Below are 22,154 nucleotides of genomic sequence, written 5' to 3'. Positions count from 1 at the left end.
TGTATGGTGAGGAGAAACAGAAGAGTGAAGATGTGAGCATGCTATGCCATTGAGAAATGTGATGAAGAATGCGGGTGGGATAGGTACTTTCAGCTGTAAGGTGAAGGGGGGAAAAAAAGAATATCAAACATTGAAACAGTCGTTGTGTAGAGAAGATCTTGTGTAGGTGTGATCTGCCCTGAAGAATTCTCTGTGTATGGGTTGCATTTGCCTAAATATTCGGCATTAGGTATACTCATTAGGAGCATGTCAATTTGCCTAAAGAAAATCAGGAGAAACAAACACTACTTTGATTATGTCATTATTTAGATGGGAGATAGAGGCCTTATTATTTTTGCATGTTCCAAGTTATCGATGTTGAAAGTGTGAGGGAAGGTTTTAGGTGAATGCTATATACAATATTCAATTTTTTTTTTTTTTTTTTTGCATGGCTTATAAAAGACATACTTGATAATAATGCCAGCGGTATCCACAAAACATGTGAATATTCACATTCATTTTATAGTCTTATAATTTACAGTATAATACAATATAATTTACAAAAATAATATTGAATTTGAATTTAGCAAATTCTAAGAAATTTAGCAAATTCTAAGAAATTTAGCAAATTCTAAGTTACTATAATATGTATTTGTGTATATACAGCAGTTTGGTGTAAGCTGAATCTTTTCTCTTTTTATGTTTATAGTAATTTATTAACACTTTTTACTGAATAAGACCATTTTAGATTAATTTTTAATTAATATTAAAGCTGTGTATAATATTTCATTTTTTCCTTTGAGATCTTTATTTTTGACATTTGTTTTGCTGTTTGTACACCATACTTAAATGACATCTCATGCCTGTATGAATTTGAGGTTATTTTCATGGTATCAGTGTTTTCATTGCCCACAAAATGTATGCTATATCTTTCCAAAGTAACTTTTTTTTTGCGCAGAAGAACCAACTGGATTAGTGAAAGGGTGTAATGAAAGCCTTTCTCTTACAGCTGTGTTGTATTGAAGCATCCTGTCTTTTCAGCAAACAACAAAAGAGTACCCCCTGATACTTTCAACTAAACAAATCCCTAATTTGCATATAGCTAGTATATATGTGGCTTTCATAAAACTCTGCTGTGGTACTTCAAAACAGAAAGGAAAAAAAAAAAACACAGATACCATTAATGAAAACCTAGGATTCCCTTCTGATAAACATTGCAATGGTGGTAGTTATTTATATGCAGCACAGCAACTGTCACTCTTGAGATGGAATGGAGGGGAATGGTGAGAGGACAAACATACACATGTGTAAGCAAAAAGCAACAAGGGTAAGACCAAAATGTTGGGAGTGTAATTAAACTGTCTTAATAGCCTGAGAAATTTCTCAGGCTTCCTCAGATAGGGGGATTTTTCAGTAATCTATCATTGTTTTTTCAACAAGTGCCCTAACAGAGCAGAAAGTTTCTGAAGATTAAAAATTATCTGCATTTAGTAGTTTATGTTATGCACAGTAGAAAGATTGGAGAAATAAAACTAAAAATAATCATATAATCTGTTTTACAAAGGTGTATCAATGCATCAGAAGTTGAACAAAGCAATTCTTGTAGTCAAAAAACACCACAGCCATCACCTTTAGAAAGAATTGTATCATTAAAATGAAGATGCAGAATTCTGGTAATCAAAATTAGTCTCAATGCAAAATCATGCCTGGCATATGAAAAACATAATCACGAGCTGACATTAAGCATTATATAAATATGAATGTGCTTAGAATATTACAGCATATGCTATTTATATATTGCTTGCCAAAAGTAATCCATACTAATGAAAGTAGAAACATTATTTTTATATATGAGGACAGAAGATGCATATACAACTATTTTGCATAGGCACCATGAATAATTATGTGTTCTCTTTTAAATGTGGTTTAAAAATCCTTATATGTTTTACTGTATTTTTCTACTCTTTGATTACTAGTGCTTTGAACATCATCAAATTTCAAATCAGAATTTTCTCTTAAATTTTGCTTTTATGCTTAAAAGTATTTTCTGTATTTCCATGTGCTTTTATTCAATTTCCTTTGTTGACAAACTCTCATAGATACAGTATGACTTAGTCCCTCATTTGCTCCTTTGAGGTAGTGTCATTAACAATCTAATTTTCTTTTTTTTTTTTCTTTAACTAGTGATTATAATTACACATGTATATCAAAATAAGTTTTCATGCTCCTCTTGTTCTCCTGGAACATTTCAGCTGCTTACTTCTAATCCTGTTCCAGTTATTTCAGGATAGAATCACTGAAGCAAGAGGAATGAATGATCTTCTGTTTGACCCTATTTAACTCATTATTTCCTATGCCAGCCAGTTAATTTTCTGTTTTCTGGCCAGACAATAACAATTCCCATGACTAGTTCACCAGTCAACCCCACAAACATAAAATTTTTGAACTTGAGTACTGTTGCTTTGTAATAAATGTTTCATTGTATTTTCTGTTTTCAGCCTTAATCATTTAATTAAATTATTGAGAAGCTTTTTGTGTGTGTGTTGTCTGTTTTTTTGTTTCTTTGTTTTTATGCAAGTAGTCTATTTTGGTTTAGGTATCTGTTCAATGTTCTCTCAGTGATCTTCAATTTCTGTTCTGCCCCAAAGCTAATGAATGTATCTAATGCAATTCCGTAACTATTTTAATAAAATGTGCAAGGAAAATGATAAATAGAAAACAAAACGATTTTTACAATTTACATAAAAATTGATTTTTTTTCCTGTGGTATTTTGTTTCTTCATAGCTAAATTCTTCTCAGATAATGGTGTGCTCATGGAGAGTACAGGTATGCACTTGATTTCTTCCTGTCCCTGAAGATTAAACAAAAAAATCCACAGGCACTTAAACTAATATAACTCTAATGAAAACATTTTTCCCAAAATGAAGTAAAATGGGAAATAGAAGTAGAATTTAAGTTATTACATGTCAAAGAGTTTCAGCATGGCAAAATTTTCAAATGCAAGGCTACTCTAAAGGTCACTTGTTTGATATTCCTTGGCAGGAAAAATATTTAAAAGCCTTGAGGTAGAGAAAGTCAGAGGTATGTACAGTGCAATACGGTGTAGTCACTAAAGATTTCAGCACCAGAATCAATTTAACTTTAGCAGTACTGAGTTTTGGAGAACCTGAAGCGAAGTAACTCTTTTTTATAATCTGGCTTTATTATTGAGCTTCATTATTAAAATTTAAAAGAAAAACATTTTGATCTACAAATGAAGATTAGATGTTCTTATTAGCCCTGCACTTTAACCATTCTTAAATGCCAATTTAAAAAATGTTGTTTTATTTGCATAAAGTTATATTTCTGGCAGTACTGCATATTAGGCCCATAGATAATATATGTAAAAATTGGTGAAAATTTGAAACTATTCAATGAAAACTTTCTTTTAAACTTTTTTTTTTCCCTGTGGAAAATGAAACAGGTGTTTTGTCATTCCAAATCAGAAATTAAGTATGTTTTGAAATTTTTCAGTCTGAGCTTTGATACACGCTATACCATTTCCTTCCTGCAGTCTCCTCTCAGATCCATGTTACAGGTGTTGCATTGTGCTGAATCCACAGTTTATGAAATGGTAGCAGCCTGCATCCAAGAGTATTATATTCTTATAAGAAGACCATAATAGCTTGTACAGAATGGGAACGTGACCTGCATTTACTGGCAGGAAGTTTTTAACCTTGCATTTATATGTATAGTAAGTTCCAGTTTAACCATTTGGAGGTTTTAGGAAAAAAATCAATTCCCTTTATTAATAAAACACAATGTTTGTTTTTTTGTTTGTTTGTTTTTTAATATAAATAGGGTGTAAGCCATATTCACTGCATGTGAGCAGGGAAAAAAGGGATTTTTCAGAGAGGTTGGACAGAAGCATGTTGATAATTGCATTATTTCCCCAGTGTTTCCACTGGTGTACTACTGGGACAGAAAATGGAACTAAGCTGTTACATGGCAGGTGACAAATTACTGGTTTTAAGAACAAAGTCTGTTTTAAAGATGTTTTCTCTCTGTATAGGTTAAGTAGATCAGTTCAGTGCTCTGCTAAACAGTGACTCTTCCTTTCCCATTGATTACAGGTCATCATAGAACTAGAGTCACCCGAGGAGAATACTTTTAGAGTCAATACTTTTAGAGTCATATATACACTTTATCTTAATAATTAGAATAATAATTAGAAATACCTTTATAGTCTTTATTTATTTATTTTTTTAAAGTCTTTATTATTTTTTTTGGAAGTGGGTAAATCATATTTCAGGAATTTGTGCCAATTTAGATAATGACTTACGTAGCAAGTCAGAAAAATGTGCCTTTTAATAGATAGTTTAACCACCATATTGTATCACACCATTGCTATCATGCTAGTAAAGCTGGATTCAAAACACTGTTGCATTTGTTTTCAGAATTTTAATTTTAATATCAACCTAAGAAAAGTTTTCTGTGCAAAAGCTAGGTTGTCCTTTCACAGTCCGAGGCAATACTATAAAAGACTAGGAGAACTGTGTTTATTTAAATAAACCTTTAGAATATAGTGGGGTGAAGGTATGACAATGAAGATATTCTCAAAGAGCTCTTAGAGATGATCCATCAAATGTAAGAGATGCAGTTTGATCTGGGATTATGTTGTTTGCTGTTCTTAGGAACATCTGGATCAAGCTAAAGCTGCCTCATAACAAAGTATCCAAGAAAAATAGCAGTCATTCACATGTAGTTTATATTAAATCTATTGAATAAATATGTGCATTGTCACTTTCTTGATTCAGTTCTAGGGTAATATTGTGCTAGTCTAAGAAGTCTCTAAATCCTTTTGCTTCTTTTAGCTTTAGGACTGCTGAAATATGGCTTCTTTGGACAATATCATGTGTAAAATAAGGGTTTCTTTATCTCTGTTGCAGAAGAAAAAAAAAAGACTGGACAGGAAATTTTCATGACCTTGAACTGCTACACATAGTATATGAGTCAAAGGAATTGTCTTGTGGCTCTTGCAAGATACACTCTTGCAAGGCAGGCATACATTCTCAGCAATATAGATGAAAATGCTATAGTGCTTCTTGTTTAACTCATTGGCATTATAAAAAGTTTTTCTTGGAGCATCTTATAGCTGCTGGTATTCTGGAAAGAGGGTGACACACTGGGGTTCTTGATCTGTAATTGTACCTTTGGGTTAAAAACATTACTAGAAAAAAAAACTTGAACCACTTTAGTTTAACCCCAGTTGAACAAGACCTAAATAATTTTGTTGTAAACCTATATTTCTAAATTTATTGTAGCACATTTAAGCTGTGTGTTACGGTACATTAAGTATATTAAGGCTTCTGTTATTCATGGTTAAAATGAAATAAGAAAAGGCATAAATATAGACAGAGGATACTTAGTAAATGTAATTCTTCAGTCTTTTTATGACAGCATCCCAATTTTAGGGTGTTCTTGTTTTCAGGTGCAGCAAGTGCAGACTGTGCAACAGGTACAGCATGTCTACCCAGCCCAGGTTCAGTATGTGGAAGGAAGTGACACAGTCTACACTAATGGAGCTATGTAAGTTGGCAAATGATTAGAATTTGTTTATTAAAATGTGAAGTTAAATGTGTATTTTCAGTAAGATTCTACCAACAACTGTTGGAAGAAAAAAAAACGTTGAATCAAAATTTTTGCTATTATCATTTGAAATAGTTTTTGTATGAAAAGCTAAATTCACTGTTTATAAAGGTATAATTGTTGTGTGAAAAGAATTGTTGTGATTGTTTTAGTTGGACTTAAATGAAGTTACATGTGTACAGCATAGTGCTCTTTGAAGAAGCACCTTTTAGGTTTATGAGTAAGTTCTATTCATAGGAAGTGCTGTGTAACTTGGTGGTAGTGTTATCTTCTCATAGGCCTTCAGTCTTCCTTGCTGCAATTGTAGTGGAAAATCCATAAAAAGCTTCAATGGCTGCAGTTATTATTCAGAGAAAGTAATAATGTAATTCATTCCTTTGTTTAATAAAATGATTTAGAAAAAAAAATTCAAAAGAATGAGGAGAGGCAGAGGAAAGAGAGTAATGCTATCTTCTTTTGCTGCTTCTCTAGCCTCTTTTGTGGCCATTATCGTGCATTTCCTGCTTTTCCCTGAATGTGCTTTTTCAACATCACATTCCTTTCTTCAACACACAAGTTTAGAAACATAGAATGATAATCTAGGTTTGGTGGGACCTCTGGAGGTTATCTAGTCTAATCGGTGGTTTGGAGTAGGGCCAGCTCTGAAGTTAGTTTAAAATAAGATCATGTTGCTTGGGAAGGAGCTTCCCTACCTGTCTTTTTCACTTACCTGCCTTTTTCTATTTTTGGTATGTTACTGGATTGAAGAGGAAACAAAAATAATTTAGAAAGCTTATTTACTGTTTTTAGTATATGTTGATGCTAATCCAGAAATGATTCAAAAGAGCAATGTAATTTGATTCAGAGACTTCTGATGTTAACACTAGCAGCCTGCTTTGGTCAATCACTACTGTTACTATCTTGTCTGCTTTTTTCTCACTTGTAAATCCTAAACAATGTTTTAAATATGCATTAGACTTTCCAGTTATTAAGAATGAGTGTTGACTGTTATCTAGTTTAAGCTATCACAACTGAAAGTCACTCATACGACTGTTAAACTGTAAGCATTTAGGTTTTCCATTTTCTGTGAAGAAAGCTACTTTTCTTGGAGCTAATTTGTTTGGCTTACATTGTTTTTGAAAATTGAAGGCATTTTAGTTGAGGACATTCAGCTGTTGAGATAAAGGAAAACATCCTGATTTTCCTACATGTTAATTAGCTGTTCTTCTAAAAGTTCTAGCACTTCAACACTTTCAGCTGGAAACTTAAATCTGAGCAGTGGCATTAGGAATGCGTGTTTTGCTGCAGTTTAAACTTTTTCTGAATTTCTAGATTATTATTTTTTTTATATAAAAATGTTTTATTCTGTTGAGATGTTAAATTATTGAATGCTATAATAAAATTGTCAAACAGTACAACTAATAGCAGTAAGTGAAAGACAAAAAATCTATGCTAAAATCTGGACTGGGGTCAATTAGGCAGTGGCCGTTAATTTTAGATAGAGTACTGGTGGAAGGTATTGAGAATGTGGTATCCACATTCTAGAAGACAGAAGGCAGAAAATTATGACAAATCTAACAAAAATCCAGGATGAGTGGGTGGCTGGGGGGGAAAAAAAAAAAGTGTTAAAAAGGTGTGAATGGATAAATAGCCCTGAAAAACTGTTTCATGCAGGAGACTGCACATTTTTATTTATGTTGCTGTAGTTTTGCTGATATAGCTGCTTACAGTTTCTTCTCTAGACATTTTACTCCTCTAGACATTGCTTACAGTCTAACAACTGTGACTTCAAAAATAGGTAGAAGGAGGAGCTTGCTGGTACAATGTAGCTTGTACTGTTTTAGTGACTAAATGATTTTTATGTGATCAGTATGTTTCCAAAAGTGTAACTGTTTGTTTTCTATGAAACTAAGATAAACATATTTCAACACTAGCAAGCTTTGAATAAGCTAAGATATCATGTGGAAAATTTTTCTAGAGAAAAGTTGATGAGTATTTCCTCTCTCCTAGGTGATAAAGGGTAATTTGAGAACTAATTATAAATATTATAAGATAGGCCCTGTAATATTATATACTTTTATATATATATATATATATATATATATATATATATATATAAAATATATACTTATATATGATATAAGTATATATATAATATATATATACTTATATATAATATATAATATATATATACTTACATATAAGTGTGTATATATATTATACTTATATATATTATTATATAAGTATATAATATATATTATATAAGTATATAATATATATTATATATACTATTATAATATTATATATATATTATATACTTATATTATATACTGAACATAATTGTTTCAGTAAGTGTCTTCCCCTGAGAGTAATATACTCTCAGGGGACAAAGAAAATATGTCCCTTTATACAAGTTTTTAAAAAGAATGAATCCACCACATTGTTGTTCCTTTTTAAACACGAGAGTTCAAGACTTCTACTAGATTTAGTTACGGGTTTGAAGTATTCCATGGTCACTAGCTTCTCCCGGATATACCACATAAAGGTTGTTCTCACATGAGCTGTCGGCACATGCATTTTTGGCAGTGTATGAGATCTACATGCTTGCAGTGTTTGGAGAAAAAAAAATGTTAATGACTGCTCAGTATGAACTTTTGGGTGTCCATGTTTTTATTTTATTGTGTTTCTATATCCGAATCCCTTTGTTAGTTTCTGTAGAATCAGTCAATCGGAAATAAAAAATCTCACTAATCAATAAGAGCATTCTTCTTAGCAAGCGAGCCTAATCCAGATTGTCTCTCACACAGAAGAAGACTTTGCCAGTGATATGATTTCTGGTCCAAAATTTTTAGGAACTTTAGCCTAGAGATTTTGGCTTCTTCCGTGGAGAATAGGGCCAGTCTGTGAGTCTGTGTTTGTATTCAGAAGTTTTAAAGACTGTCTCTTGAGAAATTCATTTTCCCTTATACTCTTATACTGCAGATTAAGAATGGAAAAAAGTTGTTGATATGAATTAAAGTTATTGAGTATACATACTACATGTTGAAATGCCATTCATTTGCCAGAAATGGGACCCTAGGTTGCTTGTAGCTAGCTTCCTTCAGAGCATAAAGAATTCTTCTTCTATTTGCTGTTTTTAACATAAGTTACGTGATTTATATAAAATAAAATAAAAAATCGTATCTGTTTCTCCTTTTCTTGTTTTGCCACTAGATTTGCTTATTGAGAGCTATATCAATGTGGAATTGACATTTGAAAGTTTTTGGAAGTGAATCAAAAGCTCACTACATCCCTAAACAAAGCTGGCATAGACTGTGTTGAGTTTTGCTGCGATAGAAAACACAGGGGCCAGCCTTTCTTTTGCTAAAAATATTTAGGCAAGTGTTCAGATTGCAGTTCATCCTTTTCTATCCATCATACTGAAATCTGTGAAAGACAAGCCTCTTGGATCCTGAAAAATTGATAGAAGTGTATTAGATCCAATTTATCTCCTTACTCCTACTCTAGAATTTGTCAATTTAACTTTCAGAAAATAGACTTTGGTTTGTAAATGATGTGATTGAGTAGAGTGATCACTACTTTGTCTTTTTGGTTATTTTCATATGATTATTTATTTGATTTATTCTATGACTATGTTAAATCAAAGTCTTAATTCTAACTGAAAATATATACAGGATATACTGCATAATCTATCAAATCATAGTTCTGCCTTTGCAGTGGAATAAGAAGTCTGCAACACATAGTGAAGGATTAAGACATTCATTTATTATACAGGGATTAATGAAGTAAAAAGTTACAGTATGTCTGGTGAATGAGTTGTTCTTTATTTCAAAATAAAGAACATGTGCTAACATTGATTTAAGCCCATATATGATAGCAACAAAGGATGCGCTTTGAATATCTAGGAGAAAATAGTTACTGATTCTTTTGATTCTAATGATAGGAAGCTTGTTGGCTTTCACAGTCTGTCAGGTGCAACTGTAGTATTCATATAACACAGTTCTTCCTACGCATTTTATATCATGATTTGTCTACACTTAAACACTATTTGGTTTTATTATAATTGTGGGCATAATGATGATACAAGGGGTGTAACCTGCAGCTTGTCACATACTTTGTTTAAAATATGAGAATATTTGAATGATGTTATCTACCTTTGTGTCTTGTTAATAACACTTTTGCTTGTCAAGCATGTCACTCTATCTTAAAGCAAAAATGCATTGTTGTGATGTGCAGGTTACCTGGAGTTTTAAAATAGATAGGGAAAGTATATTGTCATTGCACATAGATTAAGAAGCCAAGTGAGGCCCTTTTTCTAGGCATGAACTTTTTTCCTACTCAAACTGTAATATTTACTAATGTATGCAATCTAATTAATTAATCCAAAACCAGACTTATTTTTTTTCTGATAATTCTGGTGTGGCAAAGAAGGATTTAATTACTGGCATTGTCTAAGAATTGATAATGCTGTTATATCCAAATTGAATTGGTCATTCTTCACCAATTTGTTGTACTACAACAGTTGTACACTATGGGTGAAACCAAGAATTTACTATTACTCTAATTGAAGTATAACTGTCTGATCAGAGAATTACGACTGCAGTTAAAATTACTAGCTTCCTAAGTATCTTTCTTGTACTTGCTCGTCTCTTTTTTTCTCTGGTGTTACGCTTAACCTTCCACTACCATTGTGTATACGATGGCCAATGACTTTCATCTAAGAAAGGGTTAGAGCCAGTTATCACCACCACAGTTGCTATGCCTGGAAAAGTGTGATGGATCCACTTGCAGCTATTTTATGTATTTTCTAGCAGGACATACACCTCATTCATTCTTCTGTGATTTCGATTTCCATCTTGCATCTTAATTTACTAGGTATCATCAATGAAGGTCACTTATTCATTGTTATGGAACAAATTGCTTACTTTGGATTTTAGTTCTCTGGTTACAAATGTATTACACATGTAGGTTTTAAACTTTGATTTTGGCAATTTAACTTGATTGATGGAAAGAAACAATGACTTACAGTTTAATTAGTTCTTCTATCTCTGGCTGTCTTTAGACCAATTGAGAAAGCTTTTGTGGAAGACTTCACTGGGATTTGATCTGTTATTAAAATGCCTTGAATCAATATTCTGATTACAGGAGTAGATTTTTTTCTGGGGAGTAAGGAGACATAACCTCCAGATACACTCTCCAGAGGCTGCAGTAATGCACTGGCTCCAATGAGGCCTTCTGTTCATGTAAGAATCATGGAGTAATAGAATCATCAAGATTGGAAAAGACTTCCAAGATCATCTAGTACAACCATCCCCTTACCACCATTATTACACACTAAACCATGTCCCTGAGTACTACATACAGTCTTTCCTTGAACAACCCCAGGGACGGTGACTCCACCACCTCCCTGGGTAACCTGTTCCATGCCTAACCATTCTTTCTAAGAAATGTCTCCTCATTCCCAACCTGAACCTCCCCTGGCACAACTTGAGGCCATTCCCTCTAGTCCTATCACTAATTATCTGCAAGAAGAGGCAGACCCTCATCTCCCCACACCTTCCTTTCAGGTAGTTGTAGAGAGCAATAAGGTCTCCCCTGCACCTCCTCTTCTCCAGACTAAACAAACCCCGTGCCCTCAGCCGCTGCTCACAGGACTTGTGTTTCAGGCCCTTCACCAGCTTCGTAGCTCTTCTCTGGACATGTACCAGGGCCTCGATGTCCTTCTTGTAGTGAGGGGCCCAGAGATGAACACAGTACCTGAGGATGGCCTCACCAGAGCTGAGTATGGGGGGTGATCACCTCCCTAGTCTTGCTGGTTGTACCTGGTATATACCTATATTCCTGGAACAAGCCAGGATGCTGTTGGCCTTCTTGGCCACCTGGGCATGCTGCTGGCTCATGTTCAGGTGAGCATCAGTCAGCATACCCAGATCCTTTTTCTCTGCACAGCTTTCCAGCCACTCTGTCCCAAGCCTGTAGTGCTGCATGGGGTTGTTGTGGCCAAAGTGCAGGACCTGGCACTTAGCCATGTTCAACCTCATCCCACCTGGCCCCTGCCCATCGATTCATCTTGTCCAGGTCCCTCTGCAGAAGCCTTCCTACCCTCTGGCAGATCGACACTTCCCCTCAACTTGGTGTCATCTGCAAACTTACTGAGGGTGCACTCAATTCCTTCAACTAAATCATCAATAAAGATATTAAAGAGGATGGGCCCCAACACTGATCCCTGGGGAACAACACCGGTGACCCAGTCACCAGCTAGATTTCACTCTGTTCACCACCACTCTCTGGGCCTGGCTGTCCAGCCAGTTTTTAACCCAGCAAAGAGTGTGCCTGTCCAAGCCATGGGCTGCCAGTTTCTCCAGGAGAATACTGTGGGAGACCATGTCAAAGGTCTTGCTAAAGTCTAGGTAGGCTGTGTCAGCAGTCTTTCCCTCATCCACCAGGTGGGTCATCCAGTCATAGAAGTAGATGAGGTTGGTCAGGCAGGACTTGCCCTTCATGAACCCATGCTGACTGGGTCTGATCCACCAATTGTCTTGCACATGCACATTAGATGACTGATTCTGTTCTTAGTAGTTTCCATGAAATTCACAATTAGCTTCAGGACCACAATAATATGCTAAAATGTTAAAAAAATTTCAGAATATTGTTCGGATGGGAAATTGACTTTATTGGCTTTCATGCGCAGAGGTTTTCTTCCATATTGTAATACCACAACATTGATCATAAGTATTAGCTCCTTTGTTTTTAAATAATAATGGCATGTTTATATTGGTACACAGCTGAAATATTTGAAATGTTAATTCTCATCTACTGATTATTATATTAATATCCCAGTAAATAATACCATAGTTAATTAAGTATCGTTAACTATGATTTCACTAGAGTTCATTACAGAGATGACAGCAAAAAATACTTAGATGCCTGCCTGCTAAGCTATGTAAGCAATCCATAAGAAAACCCATTTGAGTATTTTTGATGTTATTACTAGATCAACAAGATGATTATTACACTACTTCTTTGCTTACAATATAAAATTACAGAAAAATAAAACATTTGACGCTGAGTCATTGTACAGCCACTGTGAAGGGCTGCTAATATTTCAAGTTATACAGTATGAAGGTATATATCTTTAGCTAAAAGACAATGTGTATTCTATCTGATACTTGCTATTTCTTCATCAGTGCCTGTAATTGATGACAAGAAGTCAATTCCTAATTCCTTATTTTGCAAGTCACTAAAGTTACTGGAATATAATTTAAAATTAAAACCTAATTTAAAACAATCACAAACTGTACTTGAGTTAATATGTCTGGAGTTCTAAACAGTTCATGAAATAGGAAATTATTCTGGTTTGTGGGTGTTTGTTTTGTTTTGTTGTTGTTTGTTTGTTTGTTTGTACTAAGATGTAGAGTGATGGAAAAATCCTTCACCAAAGCAAACATTTCCAAGCCATAAATAAAACAGGCATAATTCAGTAGGTGATGCTTTCTAGGCAAATATAAATATGGTAAAGGTGAGTCTATCACATCAACTATTTGTTCAAAGAAAAGTTCATGTAAATACTGAGACATGATGGGGTGGCAGGAGCACAGATTTGTAGTAGTAAATAGATCAGAGTTTTGACATATACATAGAACCGAATAATAGATGCAGCTGGGAATAAATGATTTCCCATGTGTGCATGTGCTCTCTGAAAACTAAGGGAGAGTGATAGCAAGATTTACTCATTCTTCAACATTGTCTTATTTATCTCCTTTATTCAAAACGTCAGTGTCTTTGAACAGACTGAAGTGTCTCTAAAAGCTAAGCTTAGTAGTATTATTGTCAATGTCTGTAATAAAATTGAGGACATTGCACTTAATTGGCAATGTCAGTGCGAGGGCTTACTGAATTTAGAAATTACTGCTTTCTGTTTTCATTTGCCAGAAGTAGACTTTTATTAACAACTTTATAACACAACTCCACATGTTTTGTTTCTAGCATTAATTTTTTTTTTGGAAATCATTGTAAAATGTTTGTAAGTGATAAAGTATAATAGATGGTGCCCCAACCTATAGTACTTCACAGTCCTAGTCCAACTCATGCTGGTCTCATTAATTTCCAGTGTGGGATCTGAACATTGGACACATGTTCAGATTCTTGAATCTAGATGGAATTCATGCAATGTCTCTAACTTTGTGTGGCATGCTCTTGGTGTAAATATTGCCTAGTTTGCACAACTTCTGGAAGTTCTTCAAGTGTTTTAGTAATTCTGATGAATTTTCTAATATTACATTCTAATAAACACTGAATTTCATAATTTTTCAGTGGATTTAGATTCTGTTTACTACCTTGTATCTCAAGCCCCTGTATATCACCAAGGTATTCTCGTAAAGATCCAAAAGACTTCAGTTACATTGAGCTAATCTAATCCCTAGAGGATCTTTATATGCAACTGTTAAAGAAAATAAGGCATAGGAGGATTGTGACAACCTTTGTAACAAGAAAGAAATGTCTATATGATTTATGTCAGATGATTTGAGAATAGACCGCATGTTTGTACTACAAGTGCTGTGGAGAGGTAGGATAACTCCCTTATTTCAAATTACCCTTTGTGTGTGTTTAAAGGATATAACATTGTATTTTTCTCTTTGCATAATTTCATGGTGAGAGTTCATATTATCATATGCACTGAAATTAAAATCTTTGAGTCACTGCTTTCCAAAACATCATCTTATCCAGTTGGTATGGGATATGCTTTTTTGTTTGCAACTTAATTAGTTTGTATTTTGGTTAAGCTAAAAGGGTCTTTGGTAAATTGCAATCATTATTGCATGTAGTAATAACACTTGTACCTGACTTTTAATTACCCTTTTGATCTCTGTTGCTGAAGGTTTGCTAATCATCTCCAATAATAATGTGTTTTTAAAGAATCAGCTGTAAATATGGTTGTTAGAACAAAGACAAGTGTGTTTATCTTGGGATCTGACCTGTTGATCTACCCCAAAGGTTGCACTTGATCCAGTGATAAGGAGTAGTTATAAGCAGATGTAGGTGTTGTGATACAATCAGTCCTTACTTAGAGACTATGTATGATATACATATCTGAACAAGGTAAAAGCAAACAAGCATTTCCCTTTCCCTCTCCGTCTACAGGAAGATTGTGACTTTTTTTTTTGGTGAAACATTGGGCATTCTCTAGCATTTGCATTGCTCCAAAGAACTGCTTCTTGAAACTTCTGCAAGTAACATATGTGACATCTTGCTTACGTCCTTCGGACAATCTATTTCCTCTAGCCATAACTATTTTTACTGACAGCAGTGGCTTTGCATTTCATTCATTTTCTTACTGTGCTGTAGTAGAGTATTTCTTTGGGGGTGGGAGTGGGGAGAGAGTAGATTTACAGTGCTCACTCCTTTCACAAACATTAGGGTGAAATGTTTTTTACCCTGAGCTTCCGCCATTCCTAAATGCTGCATATCTAGAAGGGTTGGACCCGATGATCTTTCGAGGTCCCTTCCAGCCCCTCCAGTTCTGTGATTCTGTGATATCACTGTTCATAATCTAAATAGTGTGACTCTAAGGCACATGCAACATCAACTCTGCTAGCAGTTACCTTGTTCATCACAAGGTAAGCAATATCACAATAATACCTTGGCTTGATTAAACAGGTAAATCAGTACCTGCATGGTTGCTGAACACATACATAAGCTATTGCAATGCAAACATGAACTGATGTTAGATTTCCAAAAGAAATATTAAAAAATTAACTGCCCACATGAGCATTGTCTCTAAACAAACTGTTTATGTTTGTTTTCAGTAGACTGCAAGGCATTTATTTTAGGTTAACTTCAAGTTTCATGCAGCTGATAAAAAAGCTTTTGAAATACTCCATTGTTAACTAACTAAATAAACTAACTAACTAACTAAATCTCCATTGTTAACTAACTAATTAATTAATCTTGTGTAAGTTTCCATAATTAAAAAAGACAGAAAAACAAACAGTAAATTTTCATTACCTTTTCTATATTAAGGTAAGAAACTAATTCTTACTTAGTTAACTGAAAAAAAAAATACATCTAATTCTTGGACAAGTGTATTAATCACCTGTTGACTGTATAAAAGAGTGAATACTGCTTCCTGCTCTTCTTGTACTCTTGGATAAAAGCAGCTGAATTTTTTTGCTGAACTTGTTCATTGCATGTTTTCATATAATTTTGTATTCCATATGATTATAATAAACAAGTTGAAGACTTATGAAGAGATTGGGCACCTCTCATCTTTTTTTTTTTTTGAATCATACTACTGTTAAAATGTAATTACTTGGAAAGACTGCATCTTAGCATAAGCAAATACAAGTTAATGGGAAACTCGGAAATTCTAAATAGTATTGTAAGTTGATTACAAGCAATACTACAGAATTTTATGTTTAAGCCAGAAAATTAACAGTTAAGGAAACTTAGTTTAAGTTTTTTACCTTTTGACTTTTCTGTTGTCATGCTTGCCAAGGTACCAGGAGTTGGACTTGATGATTCTTATGGGTCCCTTCCAACTCAGGATATTCTATGATTCTGTACAAATCTTAGCAGTTGGGAAAAAAAGATAAAATTTTAAGGCAGACTTTTTCCAGAATAAGGAGTTTGGCTTTGAACCAATGAGTGCTACAGAATTAACAATTTTCAGATATAGTGATGATCAAACTGTACACAGAAGCAAGTACATATTCAATAACTATAAATAGATTAAATAGATTATATAGATTATAATAGATTATAATGATTCAAGATGAGTGGTTAAATATGTGAAACATATGATAAAAGGTTGCAGTAGCTGAATAGTTTTTTTGTGGTAAACTGGTTAATGAGGCATATGTTTCATAGTTAGAAGTGATTAAAAAATTTTACTACTGCACACCTTTAACTTTGTGACCTTTTTACATCTTTTGGTTTGGTTTTATTTCTTAAATGCAGTTTTTCATCTTAATATGGGTTCATGTAAAATTTTAAATTTACCCTGTAAAAATAACTGCACACACTAAAATACCAGTGAGCTCAGAATTTCAAGCTTCAACAAAGGACTATGAAAAATTTAAAATTCATAGTTAACATAAGATTCCCGAATGGTGGATTTTCTTGGCTGACATTTGTATGATGTGTTCACAATTTTTCAACATGCACAGTATGAAAAGTGTGTAAGATGACTAAAATTCAAAATCTTATGGTAGAATTAAATAAAAAAAAAAACATGGAGCTTGATAAATTGCTTTACAGTTTATTAATAATTGTATGAGCTCTTTCTGTTTCCTCAATTTTGGTCATACTTCCCTTCTCTGCTCCTCTTCAGGTAAGACTAACAAACTTGTCCATAAGATTTGTTGAATACTTGGTTTAATGTTGTCACTGAATTAGTTATTTAGTTCTTCGACGTGATGAAATGTTACTCTCTGAGGAGGCAGGGATTTTTTGCCCACCATACTTAATTTGGTTATATCTATTGCACACACATTTCTAGAAATACAACATTTCCCTCAGCTAAATGAACAATACAAATAATTTCTTTTCCTTTTGTTTTCTTTTCTTGAAGCCGATCTACAACTTATCCATACACAGAAACCCAGATGTACAGCCAAAACACTGGGGGAAATTATTTTGATACTCAAGGAAGTTCTGCACAGGTGACAACAGTGGTCTCCTCTCATAGCATGGTGGGCACTGGAGGGATTCAGATGGGTGTCACAGGAGGACAACTCATTAGCAGCTCAGGAGGGACCTATCTGATTGGCAATTCAATGGAAAATTCTGGTCATTCAGTGACTCATACAACGCGGACTTCCCCAGCTACAGTAAGTATTTCAGACTGATGTGAAATCTCTGGGACTAGTTTCTTAGTCACTAAGATGTTCTTTCAGGCTGATATAATGTTTGTGACAGAAGATACAGCAATATTATGCTAGCAGAGTAAGTACTATACAGTACTTTCTTTGTAATATAAGAAATAAATACATGTATAAACAAGATACAGGAGTGAAACCTAAACACAGAGACCTTTCCCTTGATGGGTTGCAAATATTTACATCTTCAAGGTTAAATTTTTTCATGCAAGTAATACATGTGAAAACTTCGTGAATGCTCACAAAGTAGTATGTCTGAGATGAATATTGTAGGGGAATTCAACCAGCCTCGCCTAACACTTTTTTTTTGAAAAAAAAGGAAAAACAATCTTGTTGATTATAATTATGTTAAAATATGTAAATATTATGTAAATGTAAAATAATGTAACTTATAAGTAACTTCCCTGCATTTGTAGTTTTGTTTGTTTGTTTGTTTCTCAATATTAGTGTATGTCTGGTAGCTTATTTCAAAATATTTGCATTTGTTTGTTCAGAATACTACTTTGTTTTTACTCATCCATGACATTTCCTAAACGTGTGGTGTGGAAAAAAAGCTCATTGTGGAAGTGTCTTACAATGCTATGGGAAGGTGCACGCTATTATAATTGTGATAGATACTATTGTGGACACTTAAACATAGACACAGACCTTTTCCTTAAGAGCTTTCTCAGTTAGTCCTTATTCCTATTAAGAAATGGTCATCAGGAATACTTTTACCTAATTCCTTCAGGGTATTTCGATGTGGTTGCAGAGATTTGGAAGTAATGGGGAACAGGACTGGGAGATACAGAGTAAGAAGATTTGAATAATGTCCCAATGGAGATAACACATGATTAATAATACTGATTTATCAGTAGTCTAATGGACTATGAAATGAAGGGACTTTATTTTTAAGAACTAGTATAACAAGTAAAAATCTAATATTATTATTTTTATTTTATCCAAGTTTTATTTGGAATAATGATGAACATTTACTACAGCATTGGATAATTTATATGATCCAATAAAGTATCTTAAGTTTAATTCTTAGCAGTTGGTATAGATAAATACACAGGTTTTGTACAATCTGTAAACTTATTATTTCATATAAACTTTGAGAATGCTTTAACTGTGTAGTATTATTTTCTGAGAGTAAAATTTATGAAGACTCATAATGAGTGAAGAGCATACTTATCAATAATGTAGCAAGAGCCTTCAGCTGGCAACAGATAATTTTGTATTTATTTTCTGTGACTAAATGAAAAACAGTGTTTTTGAACATTTGCCTGCACTTTACATGATTTTGATAGAAAAAAAAAAGTATTTCTGAATAGAGCAACATTCCTCTTTCAGATTTATTTAATTAAATCAATACTTTTTTTTTTCTTTTCTTTTAAAAGGTTCATTTGGCTTATTTAAAGATATGTCTTGCAACTTTCTACATGGCTTTATGATTACCAAGCATAGGTAGAACAAGAATATCTTTCTGTAGTCAGAAGTAAGGAAGTGGGTCTCTAGACCGAGTAAAATTGGAAAAGTGGTGTTACTTTAAATATGTTAATACTGGTGATATTCCTAAGTATTTGTAGTTGATTTAAATTTTTGCACATTTGATTACAAATATTGCCTCTTTTAGAAGTCATGCTAGTCTTCTCCTTCAAGTAAGTTCAAACAAGAATATGTGCAGTTTTGTGGTTTACATATCACATTGCAAGTTTAGTTTTCTATTGTGACAACAGAATAAAGACATGAAATGTTTATCTGAATGTGAAATCAAGTGAGGTATAAATGTGTCCAGTAAACACAAATGAAGAGTAGTAAACTTAATTTTAAGTTGGACATGCTAGAATCACTTGAATGATATCAAAACTCTGTTCTTCATTTTAAAGACTAAAAACTGGATTTTGTTGCTGAATTGAAGTCAGATTTGCCAAATTTAACAAAATCTGAGGTTCGTTCTTTCAACAACACTTTGTCTTCATGTATCAAAAATCAGCCTCTTTTAGTTGCTCTAAATAACCTTTATAGATCAATATCAACTGTTAAGAATATTAAAAATGCCCATATATAAATCACAATGATTTAATTGCATTTTTTACACTAAAACAATATCTTCTGTTTTCTTTTTAAGGTACTGTTTATTTTGTATACTATAGTTCTGTAAGTAAGATGTAGTGGATTTCTTTCTAATTAAGTGGGACACTTACTTTAGATTTTATCATTTTAGGCTCTTCATATGTATTGTTCAGCTGAAGTATTGAAGAGTCAGCTGAAACATTAAAGGTTCAACTAAAACTGTAAAGTTAAAACACAAAATCTGTTTAAATTTTACTAGAAGACTTAATTAAACTATGCAAAATAGAGCAATGTAATGTTTTATCTGGATTATACCTTAGAGACCTAGAGCTCGTTTCACTTGTGATCCTCATTTGATCTTCATCATCATAATATTTTTCATTCTTGCATAGAAAAGATATTGGAGAAATCAAAATAACATGTATGCAAACTGATTTGCTATTACAAATTTCAGCAAATATTTCCAAACATTGAATAAATTTGAAGAATAGAAAAAGGATATAGGAATGAATGAGAAGTTACTTATTGCCACATGTAAACAAACCAAACATTGTTTATTTTTGCCATAGTTTTGTTTACATACAAAGTGCTTTTTGTACACTACTACATATACATTATTTCTTTTATGCAGTATTCAATAAAATAGACTCATAGATTTTTTTTTAGTTTAAGTCTGTCTTCACTTTATTTTGTTGTGGCTGAGTTCAGTTTGGGGTTTAATAAAGGGTGAATATTTGTTCATAACTTGATTCATATTAATTTCTCTAAAGCATTTATACAAGAAAGATCTCCTGCACAAGCTATAGGAGGTGATAACAGTGTTTTTATAGCCAAAATATTAAGGTTTGTGCACTTTCTTAACTGTTACAGCATAAATACTATAGTGGCTTATGTTAGAGTTCATAAAGACAATTTTTTTAGCATTTTCTTCTATCATCTCACTTCCATTGATTTCATTGTTTCTTCCCATGATATCCTGTGCTTACCTATTAAATTATTTCTCTACTTATTAAAAATGTATGTATATTTTTAATACAGTATAGAGGCGTTCCGATCCTAAGACCTATATCAAATATTAGGGAGATAAACAGCTTTGTAAATTGACCCTTTTGATCTCAGTATATGTGGATAGGTCAAAAATAGATTGTGAATGCATTGAACAAGAAGTGATTCACCCTAGCTGGTTGACCATTTGAAATGAGTTTACATGTTTCAATTTGTTTGAAAGGTCTTGGCTAATTGGTAGTTATCCTTGAAGACGTGGCAGCTAGAGTTAAAAGTCTAGCTTGAAAATTGAATTGCCATATTAATAATGAAACTTAAATCAATGAAACTTAAAAGTGTCTAAGGGCTAATCTCGTGATAAAATACATATATATATGTATATATGTATATATATAAAATGATCAGATCAGCAAATGTCATAATACTATGAGTTTAAAAAATACAGTTTTTAATAGTAAAGGTGTTGCTATGCTTGTCAGCCAGTGAGAGGCTTTCCTCCTCCCCCCCTCAACTTTAGTCTTTTTTTTTTTTTTTTTTTTCTAACAACCTTTAGGATTGTGCTGCAGATACAGTTGTCATTCATCAGTCATCACCAACTACAGGAAGTCTCCACTGATGCTGTTTCAGAGATGTAGATACTTTCAGTGCAGATCTAAATATGCATTAAAATAAAACCAAAATTAATATGGACATGTATCACCACAAATTATTATTTCTGGTAGCAAGTAGTCTGGTAGCAGTAGAGTATGCTCCTATCCTTAAATAAGGGATGATACCTACCCAAAATGTGTCATGTAATTAATGAAAGAGAATAATAGATGATGTAAGGAAGCCTAGTGTAGACATCATATCCTGATTATAATAGCTCTACTGAAATTATATTATTGTTTTATGAAAAAAAGCAATAAATGTTAAAATGTTTCATCTAAGCTGAAGCGGTTATCATTTGGAAAATAGTTGGAGATTAAATTTTATTCATTAATCTCTTTCCCAGTAGAGGAACACTTTCCACCTCCATTCTTCAATTTTTCTGATAATTTTTGGAAGAATTGTTATTCATCTGTCTGTCTTAACAAAAAACAAACCATTTCTGATAAAATAGAAGATGCATAGATTTTTATGCTGCGAAGGAATATTAGATCGTCTGGTCTGATCTGTTACATTGGCAAGATACTTCCTTATGTCTTCTTCAACTGAGCACATTAACATGCCTTTTTTGGAAAAGAAAAAAAAGAACATCCATTTTCAGACAGAAAACAAATAATATTTTTTTTTATTTCTTTTAAATGAGTCATAACAATGGTTAATCACTACCATTGATTAAAAATAAATAAATAAATAAAAACATATGTAGTGTGAATTAACTAAGATAATAATTGGAGGATTTGTGGATCCTGTGCCTTTATAAACCCCCTGCTTTAGTTTCTCCTTCAGAACTCTGGAGCATCATGGCTTCTTCTCTACTCAGAACAGTAGATAGTTTTCAGTGTTGCAGCGTGGCCATAATAATTTTTCTTGCTATGCCCATGTGAGTTCCTTGCAATGTATGTCTTCAATTGACGCTGTGCCCTTTCCGCAAGACAAGGAATAAGGGGAAAGGGAGAATGACCCAACTAAGGTCAGCCATACCT

At 33.3% G+C, this 22,154-nt stretch overlaps 1 protein-coding gene across 8 annotated transcripts in view; it reads left to right on the top strand.

The window, feature by feature from the left end:
- RFX3 (regulatory factor X3) overlaps nt 1-22,154 on the top strand; it is a 126,080-nt gene that overhangs the window by 64,678 nt on the left and 39,248 nt on the right. For 5 of the 8 annotated variants that reach the window (XM_038170242.2, XM_038170241.2, XM_072031664.1 and 2 more), the window contains 3 exons: nt 2,765-2,806; nt 5,451-5,548; nt 17,157-17,415. In XM_038170242.2, the coding sequence (XP_038026170.1) occupies nt 2,765-2,806; nt 5,451-5,548; nt 17,157-17,415 (399 nt within the window). The remainder of the gene's footprint in view (nt 1-2,764; nt 2,807-5,450; nt 5,549-17,156; nt 17,416-22,154) is intronic. The other 3 variants (XM_038170243.2, XM_072031666.1, XM_072031665.1) reach the window with 1 other exon arrangement.

This window comes from Anas platyrhynchos, chromosome Z (genome assembly GCF_047663525.1).
Source record: "Anas platyrhynchos isolate ZD024472 breed Pekin duck chromosome Z, IASCAAS_PekinDuck_T2T, whole genome shotgun sequence".
NCBI lineage: Eukaryota > Metazoa > Chordata > Aves > Anseriformes > Anatidae > Anas > Anas platyrhynchos.
This window is presented reverse-complemented; position numbering and strand designations above follow the sequence as displayed.